Here is a 13821-nt window from a genome sequence, read left to right on the forward strand (position 1 = left end):
GAAGCTTCACATACACGATGAAAGTACAGGCATTGTTATAGTATGCTTCATGGTCGTGTTGATTGACATCGAAATCTACTTGCTTCACAGGAGGATGTAGCCACCCCTAGACTCGTAGTTAAATTTTGATTATGAATTAATGCTAGTTCACCTTTATCCCTGTCGTGTTTGGAGGCGGGGTGTTTAGGTATATCAAATTGACGGATGGTGATTTCAAATTGCAATATTGTCGTTGACTTGATATCCCTGAGTGCTCTGTATTTTTAATATAATTTCAGTGCCAACAGACAACGTCTGGAAAAATGGCCGACGTTACAAAAGGACAACAACAACTAAAACATTTGTTTAAAGCAGCCAGGGATGGAGATGTGGAAGTTGCGCAGCAACTACTGAAGGCTGGAGCAGATGTGGACATGGCTGATGAGGTACATTGTAGCATGCATGGATGAATGGATAATGCGATATCTACCTTGTTATGTAACATGCATTGGCATAATACCGGCAGTAAGACTTATACCGGCAGATAAAAAATAACATGTATGCACACTTCAGACATCTAGGTGTCTAATACATCATTTACAAAGCATCGATAACAATGCATTCGAAGACAACAAGGCCAAAAGTTTTCAGTATCTTTTTCGGGACAGGCAGCTTGTCGTGGGACGAACACACTGTCACATTCATTGCCAGATTTGTAGATCATAATTACACAAAGTTAAATGAAATTATCAGTAAATGTTAAGAAGACATATTATCTAATTTTCTGCAATAGAAATAAAACCTATAACAAAAGTGCCAAAATCTTTTTAAAAAGTGTGCCCCTGTCTCAAGAGAGCCAAGCCAAATTCTTAGGTATAATCATTGATGATCGACTGACCTGGAAATCGCATATAACTATGTTAGGTAAAAAGATTTCAAAAACTATCGGTATCATTGGAAAACTTAAACATATTCTTACTCAAAAAACCATTATTACCATATATAATAGTTTAATATACCCGTACCTAACCTACGGGAATATAGTCTGGGGATGCGCCTACAAAACCACACTACAGCCCCTGATATTGCTCCAAAAAAGATTTGTTCGTTCAGCCACGGGCGCCAGTTTTCATGCACATTCTGCACCTTTGTTTACAAAACTTAAGATTTTGAATATTTTTGATATCAACAGACTTCATCTGATGCTATTTACGTTTAAATTCCTAACCTGTTCTCTTCCAGAAACATTTAATGGTCTTCTAAATCTTAATTCTCATTTTCATAATTACCAAACACGACAAAGTGCTCATTTCCATATTCCCCTAGTTAGAACGTCAGTAGCCCAAATGAGTGTAAAATACAAATGTATAATTAATTGGAATAATCTCCCCCTCCATCTAAAATGTTTAACATCAATAATTAGTTTTAAACGCAATCTAAAAAATCACCTACTTTCCTTTCCCACTGACATTTGACATCTTATCTTAACTTCTCCATTTGATAGCTTAAGTTGTTATTTAGTTGATATATTTCCCTGCTTTTAATAATTTAATTGTTGTTTTAATCATTTGGTATTTAGCTGCTACATTTCCTTGTTTTAGTCATTTGATAATAGCTTTATTTGTGTCACTTTAGTTACGATATATCCTTGTTTTTTCTTAATTCGTTAACTTTAGCTTCTCTATTTATTATATAGCTTCATTTGTGTTACGATAGTATCAATATTTAAATTGTTGCCAATAATTTTTTCCTTAACTTCTCCATTTGATAGCTTAAGTTGTTATTTAGTTGATATATTTCCCTGCTTTTAATAATTTAATTATTATTTAGCTTCTCTATTTGATGGCTTTTTTGTGTTAATTTAGTTGATACATTTCCTTGTTTTGTTATCAATTGTTTATCACCTCAATTATTTCATTAGAATTGCATATGTTATAGGAGGTAGGGCTCGCATAAGCCGTTAGGCTTCCTCCCTTCCTCCCGCACAGTATTTGTTTTATCCAATGTACATTTCTTTGTTTTTGTGTTCTACGTGCGAATAAATAAACTAAACTCAAACATGCTCACGGCACAAGACGAACATGATTCAACAGCAATCTTGAATTTCTGTTGGTGACCTATCACTCGTGTAAAAGTGTGAAGAACCGTTGCACTATCGCCCGTATCTACGGCTGAATGGGCAAAATTGAACGTACGCCGACATTTTCCCGCCGTTTTTATATCTACGCTAGCAGTAAAGTGTTACGTCATAGCGGTTGTGACGGACAAAAGTTAAATGAAAATTCTTGACAGTATACGTCCGTTTTCTCATGACATTTTGTATGCTCATGCAGGTTTTTTATGTTTTGTGCATTTACTAACAGGAAAGGAAGTAACCTCAGAGGATGTATAAAGGTACATAGCGGCAGTTAATTGTGCCGTGTTTCTTCCTGCCGGTATTTTTTACCCCCTCCCAACCACGCGCCCGTTCGCCGTGTAATTCTGAGGCATGTTACAATCACAATATTGCGCTTTTAGCAGGAGAAGAGTGGCAGAAAAGTTACACAGAAGTGGCAAGGGTAACCTATAACAGCAACATGTAACTGGAGAAAATGATGCGTTGGCAATTTGTCAAATCAGTATGGCTAGAGAAATCGTCGTAAACGTGCCGGTATTATGATAATAGATGTTACATACCATTGGCCTTTTTTAAGACAAAACATACTTTGATATAGAATTAAAAAAAAAAAAACTATGATAGATATAGTTCTGTCGAAATCCACTTGTTTCACATTGTTTTGCCAGGTAATATAGAAGTCAACTTTTTTTCAGGTAGTCCTGGGATTTACATTAATTTTGAAAAACAAAAAGCCAGGATGTTAATTATCTTACACTGAACACTACAACAGTATCATAAAAAAAATTAGTAGCAATATCAAAATCATAGATATACATGTAAGCAACTAGAGAATTACAATGGAGTTACTGGTAATGCAGTTGTAACATTACGTATCGTTGATTAGAAGGTAGAGTGGTCCGTAAATTTTCTCCATTATACTGTAAGCTGCTACTGTATGATACGACTTTTTTAGCCAATGGACATTGAGGTAGGTGGGAGTGGTGAGAGTTAAATGTAGTAACTGTATGTGTTTGGGTCTCATCTAAACAATGCTGAAATGTGCGCTCACCGGGTGACCTTTCACGTATTGACTTGATGACTGTGGCGGGACAATTTATTTTATCTTACGATATAGGCAGGCTCATATAGGATACAAAACAAGATCAGATTAAGAATTTAGACAAGGTCATTATACAGAACTTATTCCTTCCCATCTCAAGTCATCCTCAACAACTTCTACTCACTCTGAACAAGGCTACTCGGGTAAGGTGGATACAAAAGAGATCAGAACACTGAATGCTAATACACGGGTCTGCCTAAACACCACAAACGACCACAAACAACCACAAACGACCACAAACAACTCGAATATACAGTGCATATGGGGCAACAACATTGTGTACGCTCTGGAGACATTGTTTATACGTTTATGAATTTAAAAAAGCAAGTCCTACGTATTCACCAGTTATTTCGAGTTTGTCCGGTTTCAAGATTAAAGCAATTCTTGGCCACCATGTTGGATTGTGCTTGCTTGCATTGAGGCTGAAAAACACTTAGCATACAAGTTTTATAAGTTGACAATGACAGAATTGCGGTATGCTATGATCTATAAAACAACAGCTTTCAAAGTTTTATCACCCTGCCGTCTATAGAGCCGAGGAAGGTATCGAGAACTTCCCCCATCATGACTCCTAGCACGGTCGATCCAACATGGCGGCCAAGAATTGCTTCGATCTTGAAACCAGAGGACTAACTCGAAATAACTCGTGAATCTGTAGGAGTTGTTGCGTTTTTTAAATTCATAATGTATAAATATTGTCTCCAGTGCATCACACAAGGTCGTTGCCCCATGTACACTGCTTATTAGAGTCGTTTGTGGTCGTTTGTGGTTGTTTGTGGTGTTTAGGCAGACCGCTAATACACTATTCAGAACTTGCTCCTTCCCGATATTCCTTGACATCATGTTCTCCCCACTCACAGTTCGGAGACACACCACTGTTCATGGCAGCCCGGAAAGGACATGTGGAAGTTGTGCAGCAGCTGCTGAAGGCTGGAGCAGATGTGGACAAGGCTTCGCGGGTAAGGTGGATACAAAAGAGATCAGATTTAACACTGAACACTAATATTAAACTATTCAGAACTTGCTCCTTCACAATATTCCTTGACATCATGTTCTTCCCAATCACAGTTCGAAGACACACCGCTGTACATGGCAGCCCAAAAAGGACATGTTGAAATTGTGCAGCAGCTGCTGAAGGCTGGAGCAGATGCGGACAAGACTACGAGGGTAAGGAGGTGGATACAAAAAGAGATCAGATTTAACACTGAGTACTAATTAACTGTTCAGAACTTGGTCCTTCCCGATATTCCTTGACATCATGTTCTTCCCATTCACAGTTTGGAGACACGCCACTGTTCATGGCAGCCCGCAATGGACATGTGGAAGTTGTGCAGCAGCTGCTGAAGGCTGGAGCAGATGTGAACAAGGCGGACCAGGTAAGATCAGAACAAGATCAAATCTGGATGTTATACAGAAAAACTGAGAAGAAAATTACCAATTCACACACATTATGTGATCTTACCGGTATTCTTGGTGTAAAACTTGATACGGATCCTCGTGTCGAAAAGGGTCTAGCATTAATCCATTATTGCATTGAATATGGAATCTATGCCCTAATTTGCATATTTGTGGTATGACAATGTTAACCTCAACCTACATGTATATCATAAGTGACATCTCGGATCACATTCTGGTGAAAAGGGATTGCTGGTTTCCAATAGACTTTTTGTGTTGTCACTTTATTTGGGGCAGAAACTGAATAAAATGTATTTTTTTCAATGAAGCTGTCAGAAAAATCTTGAGGAGAGTAGTCCTACACATAAGCGGATTTTGTTGTCACTTCATTAATTGTGCACATGAAATCCAAAATGTAAAAGAAATTATGGAATAATGGCTCAGGTACATTCTATAAAAAGCATTAACATTTTTGTAAAGTATTTTCACATCAATGCTTGATTAGGTTTTATGTAGATTTTCTATCTATTGCAACATGTGCTCATTAATTGCTTCCCCTCTCTTTTTCAGCAACGAAGTCTCTTTAGCCCGATGGTACATGTAAGTCCATATATCACAGATTAGGTCATTTTGGCCAATACAGGTATCATCCAAATAGACTTTTCAGCCAACATTACTGTGAGAGGTACCTCATGTTTCAGTCACTCACTGTTGCACTAAATGTTTAACATGTTAATCAAGAATGGCTCAAGAATATCTGTGAAAAGTTCACATCAATACTAATGGTTTGTGTAGATAACTATTGAATTTTAAAGTCTTATGTGTTCTTTGCTACATGTACTTTCTCTATTTTTCAGCGGGTATATACTTTGTCAGACAGTCAATTCCTGTTCCCTGTAAGTTGAATACACTACACCAACTATTGCATTCATCAACAGCTTTTTGAGCTCTACAATTAAGATTTTGAACTATCTTATGCAATCTTTATAGCTAATGTAATATTACCTCCATCGTTAAGGTATGAACAATCCACAGCTGTTGTTCATAAGCATTTGTGCCTGGTCTGATGTTGTTCTCGGCAGAGTTAGCGCCAATATATCATCTCATCTCTAAGCAGATGTTAGTCTCATTCAGCTTGCTACACTGTGCAGGGGCCAATATTGTTTTAGACTTTTAAAAGAATAACATGTTGTACAGAACGTTCTTCTTCCTGAGATCCAGTCTGAACAAGTTCTCACATAACGGATTCAGACAGAACAGGTAATATTGATACGAAACAAGATCAGGTTTAGTAGTGTACATTGCATGTTGTATATAGACGATTTCCCCTTCCCACTATTACATGTAAGAATCTTACTCACAGGATGGAGCCACTCCACTGGTTGCAGCAGCCTATCACGGACATGTGGAAGTTGTGCAGCAGCTGCTGAAGGCTGGAGCAGATGTGGACAAGGCTGCGTGGGTAAGGTGGATACAAAAAGAGATCAGATTTAACACTAGACTAATACATACATTTCCGTGAATAGTTTCATCAGGTTGGTACGTAACTGAATAAAGAGACTCTTTTTACACAACCATTGCTTTATTCACACCAACGTTTTGGTGACCGTCTGTTACTTTCTTCAGGGCAATTCTGACTGGTTCACATTGTAATGCAGGACAGGTGTCGCTGCTTACAGTTCAGATGCGTAAAGTATTTACATAATATGTACAGACAGATTTATGCAAAATATTTACAATGCGGTCCCAAAATTTATTTAATACACACACTGTTCAGAATTTTTCCTTTCAGATATTCATTAACACCATATTCTCCTCACTCACAGGAAGGAGACACACCACTGTACATAGCAGCCCAGAATGGACATGTGGAAGTTGTGCAGCAGCTGCTGAAGGCTGGAGCAGATGTGGACATGGCTGAACTGGTAAGGTGGATACAAAAAGAGATCAGATTTAACACTGAACACTAAATCAACACACTATTCAGAACTTGGTCCTTCCCGAATATTCCTTGACATCATGTTCTTCCCAATCACAGTATGGAGGCACACCATTGTACATGGCAGCCCGGAATGGACATGTGGAAGTTGTGCAGCAGCTGCTGAAGGCTGGAGCAGATGTGGACAAGGCTACATGGGTGAGGTGGATACAAAAAGAGATCAGATTTAACACTGAAGACTAAATTAATGCACTAATCAGAACTTGCTCCTTTTCCGATATTCCTTGACATCATGTTCTTCCCAATCACAGGGTGGAGAGACACCATTGTACATAGCAGCCCAGAATGGACATGTGGAAGTTGTGCAGCAGCTGCTGAAGGCTGGAGCAGATGTGGACAAGGCTACGCGGGTAAGGTTGATACAAAAAGAGATCAGATTTAACACTAGACTAATACATACACTGTTCAGAACTTACTCCTTTCAGATATTCATTAACACCATATTCTCCTCACTCACAGGAAGGAGACACACCACTGTTTATGGCAGCCCAGAATGGACATGTGGAAGTTGTGCAGCAGCTGCTGAAGGCTGGAGCAGATGTGGACAAGGCTGAACTGGTAAGGTGGATACAAAAAGAGATCAGATTTAACACTGAAGACTAAATTAATGCACTAATCAGAACTTGCTCCTTTTCCGATATTCCTTGACATCATGTTCTTCCCAATCACAGTATGGAGACACACCACTGTACATAGCAGCCCGGAATGGACATGTGGAAGTTGTGCAGCAGCTGCTGAAGGCTGGAGCAGATGTGGACAAGGCTGAACTGGTAAGGTGGATACAAAAAGAGATCAGATTTAACACTGAACACTAAATCAACACACTATTCAGAACTTGGTCCTTCCCAATATTCCTTGACATCATGTTCTTCCCAATCACAGTATGGAGACACACCACTGTACATAGCAGCCCGGAATGGACATGTGGAAGTTGTGCAGCAGCTGCTGAAGGCTGGAGCAGATGTGGACAAGGCTACACGGGTAAGGTGGATACAAAATGTGATCAGATTTAACACTGAAGACTAAATTAATGCACTAATCCGAACTTGCTCCTTTTCCGATATTCCTTGACATCATGTTCTTCCCAATCACAGGATGGAGACACACCACTGTACATAGCAGCCCAGAATGGACATGTGGAAGTTGTTCAGCAGCTGCTGAAGGCTGGAGCAGAAGTGGACAAGGCTACGCGGGTAAGGTGGATACAAAAAGAGATCAGATTTAACACTAGACTAATACTGATACATACACTGACTGTTCAGAACTTACTCCTTTCAGATATTCATTTACACCATATTCTTCCCACTCACAGGACGGAACCACACCACTGTTTATGGCAGCCCAGAATGGACATGTGGAAGTTGTTCAGCAGCTGCTGAAGGCTGGAGCAGAAGTGGACAAGGCTACGCGGGTAAGGTGGATACAAAAAGAGATCAGATTTAACACTAGACTAATACTGATACATACACTGACTGTTCAGAACTTACTCCTTTCAGATATTCATTTACACCATATTCTTCCCACTCACAGGACGGAACCACACCACTGTTTATGGCAGCCCAGAATGGACATGTGGAAGTTGTTCAGCAGCTGCTGAAGGCTGGAGCAGAAGTGGACAAGGCTACGCTGGTAAGGTGGATACAAAAAGAGATCAGATTTAACACTAGACTAATACACTGTTCAGAACTTACTCCTTTCAGATAACACCATATAACACCATATTCTCCTCAGTCACAGGATGGAGACACACCACTGTACATGGCAGCCCAGAATGGACATGTGGAAGTTGTGCAGCAGCTGCTGAAGGCTGGAGCAGATGTGGACAAGGCTACGCGGGTAAGGTGGATACAAAAAGAGATCAGATTTAAAACTAGACTAATACATACACTTTTCAGAACTTGTTTCTTTCAAATATTCATTGACACCATATTCTCCCCACTCACAGGACGGAACCAAACCACTGTTTATGGCAGCCCAGAATGGACATGTGGAAGTTGTTCAGCAGCTGCTGAAGGCTGGAGCAGATGTGGACAAGGCTACGCGGGTAAGGTGGATACAAAAAGAGATCAGATTTAACACTAGACTAATACTGATACATACACTGACTGTTCAGAACTTACTCCTTTCAGATATTCATTTACACCATATTCTTCCCACTCACAGGACGGAACCACACCACTGTTTATGGCAGCACAGGAGGGACATGTGGAAGTTGTTCAGCAGCTGCTGAAGGCTGGAGCAGAAGTGGACAAGGCTACGCGGGTAAGGTGGATACAAAAAGAGATCAGATTTAACATTGAGTAGTATACAATTCTGAACTTATTCCTTTCAGATAATCCTTGACATCACATTCTACCCCCACACAGAACAGAGCCACTCCACTGCTTGCAGCAGCCTATCAGGGACATGTGGAAGTTGTGCAGCAGCTGCTGAAGGCTAGGGCAGATATGGGCAAGGCTATGAGGGTAAGGTGGATACAAAAGAGATCAGATTTAACACTGAGTACTAAACCACTATTCAGAACTTGCTCCTTGCTGATATTCCTTGACATTATGTTCTTCCCAATCACAGGACGGATTCACACCACTGTACATGGCAGCCCAGAATGGACATGTGGAAGTTGTGCAGCAGCTGCTGAAGGGTGGAGCAGAAGTGGACAAGGTGGACCAGGTAAGATGTATATCATAAGATTTAACACTGAATACTATAAACTATTCAGACCTTGCTCCTTCCTGATATTCCTTGACACCATGTTCTCCCGACTCACAGTTTGGAGCCACACCACTGTACATGGCATCCAAGAATGGACATGTGGAAGTTGTGCAGCAGCTGCTGAAGGCTGGAGCAGATGTGGACAAGGCGCAGCAGGTACAACTGTAAGGTTTATACAAAACAAGATGAAATCTGGATGTTATACAGAAAAATGGAGAAGAAAATAACCAATTCACATCATATTATACAACACACATTTTCTAATTCTCGGTGTAAAAGTAGATACGGATGCTTGTGTTGAAAATTTAGCAATGTCATCAATGTCAGACAACATTTGTTGCATTATCTATGGAATGTATGCCCTAAATTGCATATTTGTGGTATGACTATGTTTAACTTGGTTTAACCTCAACCTATTTTGAAAGTATAATATGGTCTTTTATGAAAGTATAATATGGTCTTTTATGATCAAATTCCAGTGAAAAGCGGATTGCTAGTTTCCAATAGACGTTTTGTTTCGTCACTTTATTTGGGGCAGAAACTGAATAAAATTTTAACTTTGGACCCGACAAATGCTATTTTTTTTCAATGAAGCTGTTCTCGGTCTCAATTGGTACCCTCTCTTTTTAACCTTCCATATGCCATTTTTTTAATGAAAATGGTTATTTCATCTGAAAAAAATGCAGCTGATATTCGCTCTCCATAGGGTGAATGATTTGCATGGGGAGTTTGGTCAGTATAGGGTAACATCTAGGACATGTTTCCCGCCAAATGGACTGACTGTCCTCGCCAATTGTTCACCCAATTTCCGCGAAATTCCACCATCCAAAAACCCACAGAAAAACCTCATGGAGAATAGTCCTACACATAAGCCAAATGATTTTGTTGTCACTTCATTAATTATGCACATGAAATCCAAAATGTTAAACAAATTATTATATAATGGCTCTAGTGATTCTATGAAATGTACAACGTTTTGTAAAAGTGTTTTCACATCAATGCTTGAAGGATTTATGTAGATTTTCTATCTATTGTTACATGTGTTCAATAATTGCTCCCCCTCTCTTTTTCAGCAACAAAGTTTCTTTGGCCTAATGGTAAGTACATATATCACAGATTAGGTCATTTTGGCCAATACAAGCATTATCCAAATCAGCCAACATTATTGTGAGAGGTACCTCATGTTTCAGTCACTCACTGTTGCACGAAATGTTTAACTTGTTAATCAACTGTTACAGCTTTTTGAGCTCTACAGTTAAGATTTTAAACTAACCTTTTCATGCATTTACATGATTCTATGATTCCAATGTGCTGTCTTCACAGAATTAATACATATCTCCGGGAAGGTCACCTAAAGAGGGTTTTGTGTTTGGTCATGTATGTATGTTGGCAGCTATAACTCTTCCTATCTATATGCTGCATCCGTATGCATGTAGTTTTCCATGTTGTCTACAAGTATGTGCAAGATGGTGCAAGTTTATTTTCTAAAGATTTGCAATTTTCATAGCTAATGTAATATTAATTAAACCCCCATCGTTAAGGTATGAACAATCCACAGCTGTTGTTCATAAGCATTTGCGCCTGGTCTGATGTTGATCTCGGCACAGTTAGCGCCAATATATCATCTCATCTCTAAGCAGATGTTAGTCTCATTCAGCTTGCTACACTGTGCAGGGGCCAATATTGTTTTAGACTTTGAAAAACAATAACATGTTGTACAGAACGTTATTCTTCCTGAGATCCAGTCTGAACAAGTTCTCACATAACGGATTCAGACAGAACAGGTAATATTGATACGAAACAAGATCAGGTTTTGTAGTGTACATGTACATTGCACGTTGTATAGACGTTTTGCCCTTCCCAATATTACATGTAAGTCTCATTTTACTCACAGGATGGAGCCACTCCACTGGTTGCAGCAGCCTATCACGGACATGTGGAAGTTGTGCAGCAGCTGCTGAAGGCTGGAGCAGAAGTGAACAAGGCTACGCAGGTAAGGTGGATACAAAAAGAGATCAGATTTAACACTAGACTAATACATACACAGTGTTCAGAACTTACTCCTTTCAGATATTCATTAACACCATATTCTCCTCACTCACAGGAAGGAGACACACCACTGTACATGGCAGCCCAGAATGGACATATGGAAGTTGTGCAGCAGCTGCTGAAGGCTGGAGCAGATGTGGACAAAACAGAGCAGGTAAGATGGATACAAAAAGATATCAGATTTAATATTGAGCACAATTCTGAACTTACTCCTTTCAGATAATCCTTGACATCATGTTCTACCCACACACAGGATAGAGGCACTCCACTGGTTGCAGCAGCCTATCACGGACATGTGGAAGTTGTGCAGCAGCTGCTGAAGGCTGGAGCAGATATGAACAAGGCTACGCGGGTAAGGTTGATCCAAAAAGAGATCAGATTTAACGCTAGACTAATACATACACTGTTCAGAACTTACTCCTTTCAGATATTCATTAACACCATGTTCTCCTCACTCACAGGATGGAGACACACCACTGTACATGGCAGCCCAGAATGGACATGAATGAATCAGATTTAACACTGAAGACTAAATTAATGCACTAATCAGAACTTGCTCCTTTTCCGATATTCCTTGACATCATGTTCTTCCCAATCACAGGATGGAGACACACCACTGTACATAGCAGCCCAGAATGGACATGTGGAAGTTGTGCAGCAGCTGCTGAAGGCTGGAGCAGATGTGGACAAGGCTGCACGGGTAAGGTGGATACAAAATGTGATCAGATTTAACACTGAACACTAAATTAACACACTATTCAGAACTTGTTTCTTCCCGATATTCCTTGACATCATGTTCTTCCCATTCACAGTTTGGAGACACACCACTGTACATGGCAGCCTATCAGGGACACGTGGAAGTTGTGCAGCAGCTGCTGAACAAGGCTATTGAGAAGCACTTAAAGGTACAAAGGAACATAAAAATTGTAAAAGTGGCCCCAATATGGAAGCCATGAGTGTAGTTGCCATGTTGGTAAGTGACACCAGTCTACCACACTATTGTTCACATCTTGAATACAGAAATGAATGCCCTGTAGGCTGTGATACCATGTTTTGTCGCTTCAATTCTTTTTTTTTTAACGTTTATTGTGTATATTTCGAAAATTTAGCCATTTTTTTTACCCATCTTGTTTTTTTCACCCTATCTCACTATTTTTGCCGTCTGCAGAGGATGTCATCCATAATATTTACTTGCTGTGGCCTAAATGGACGTTTAGGAGTTGTGCAGCAGCTGCCGAAGGCTGGAGCAGATGTGGTGAAGGTAAGATAGATACAGAACAAGATCAAATTTTGATGTTATACTGAAAAATTGAGAAGACCATTATGTTTTGGGTAGCATTTGTGTGTTTATTTATTTTTTGTGTAGAAGACCAGCATAACTCGAGAATGCCTGGATGGATTGTATTCATATTCGGTATGTGGGTAGGTCTTGATGAGACCTGGAAACGATTAGATGTTGGGCCCCCTAGCATATGTAAATAATTACATATTATTTATGCAAATGGTAATCTTATTTGCATAATTAATCAGGAAATTGTCTAAACACGTTCAAGTCAATTATAGGACCATTGCAACATGTGACATTTGTAACTGAGAAAGAGAAAAATATTTATAGATGTACATTATGCAAAATGAAGACCTAACTCCCATAATTAATGAGAAAATTATATTATGTCATAGTCGTAAATGACGGGAACTTCTTACGTGTAGCATTTGTAAGTTCTGTACAGGTGAACATTGTTGAACATTAATTATTATGCAAATGAGGTCCTAATTTACATAAATTATCAGACAGTACGACAAAAGCCTTCTTTCTTTACATATAGATTGTGTACGTCTATTGTTTGGTGGAGGAGATGATCAAGTTATATAATTTATGCAAATGCGAACCTTATTTGCATAATTAATGACAAACAATTAATACAGCAGTTGTAAAAGATAGAATCATTTGGCAAAGGTATGGGGTCGTGGAACTCTAGTTTAATGCGATATTGTTCTCATGTCACCTTATTAAATTCACCTCACATGGAATTCTGCAAAATGATGGCTAATCGTGTATTCATTGAATAGATACATCATCTATTCAAAAACAACACCCCATTCTGGATTTTAGTGTTCTTTTAATTCCCCCTGTGTAGTATTCAGAGAACCACTCATACATTTGTATATGATGTTAATTTAATGTTAATTCCCCCTGCTGCCTTCATTATTCATATTTGTAATGATCACATCAATACTCATTAATTAATAAGTAAAGGTTCATGCGGATCACAATAAATTTTCCACCCTACAAGTGTTCACTGCTTCCTTCTCTGCTTTCCAGAGGCAACAAGAAGCCTTGATACAGGATCTGTTTCAAGCACACCACAGCACAGAAACTGCAATGGACAATGTGGATCCAATGTACCACAACATGAAAGCCTTCATCAACATTTTGGGTCGAATAAAATGCATCAGAAAGTCGGATAT

The 13821-nt window shown here is 39.3% G+C and overlaps 2 protein-coding genes across 2 annotated transcripts; both read left to right on the plus strand.

Annotated features, from left to right (window-relative positions):
• Positions 1 to 302: 302 nt before the first annotated feature.
• Positions 303 to 5216, plus strand: LOC118407357 (ankyrin repeat domain-containing protein 2-like). Its single transcript, XM_035807821.1, has 5 exons — positions 303 to 425; positions 4058 to 4156; positions 4266 to 4364; positions 4475 to 4573; positions 5163 to 5216. The coding sequence occupies exons 1-5, from the start codon at positions 303 to 305 to the stop codon at positions 5214 to 5216; spliced, it is 474 nt and encodes a 157-aa protein (XP_035663714.1).
• Positions 5217 to 6330: 1114 nt separating this feature from the next.
• Positions 6331 to 12378, plus strand: LOC118407359 (ankyrin repeat domain-containing protein 29-like). Its single transcript, XM_035807823.1, has 15 exons — positions 6331 to 6335; positions 6385 to 6517; positions 6631 to 6729; positions 6843 to 6941; positions 7263 to 7361; positions 7474 to 7572; positions 7686 to 7784; positions 8323 to 8427; positions 8958 to 9056; positions 9163 to 9261; positions 11408 to 11506; positions 11606 to 11704; positions 11954 to 12052; positions 12165 to 12257; positions 12373 to 12378. The coding sequence occupies exons 1-15, from the start codon at positions 6331 to 6333 to the stop codon at positions 12376 to 12378; spliced, it is 1332 nt and encodes a 443-aa protein (XP_035663716.1).
• Positions 12379 to 13821: the final 1443 nt, after the last annotated feature.

The sequence above is a fragment of the Branchiostoma floridae genome, unplaced genomic scaffold, assembly GCF_000003815.2.
Source record: "Branchiostoma floridae strain S238N-H82 unplaced genomic scaffold, Bfl_VNyyK Sc7u5tJ_1326, whole genome shotgun sequence".
NCBI lineage: Eukaryota > Metazoa > Chordata > Leptocardii > Amphioxiformes > Branchiostomatidae > Branchiostoma > Branchiostoma floridae.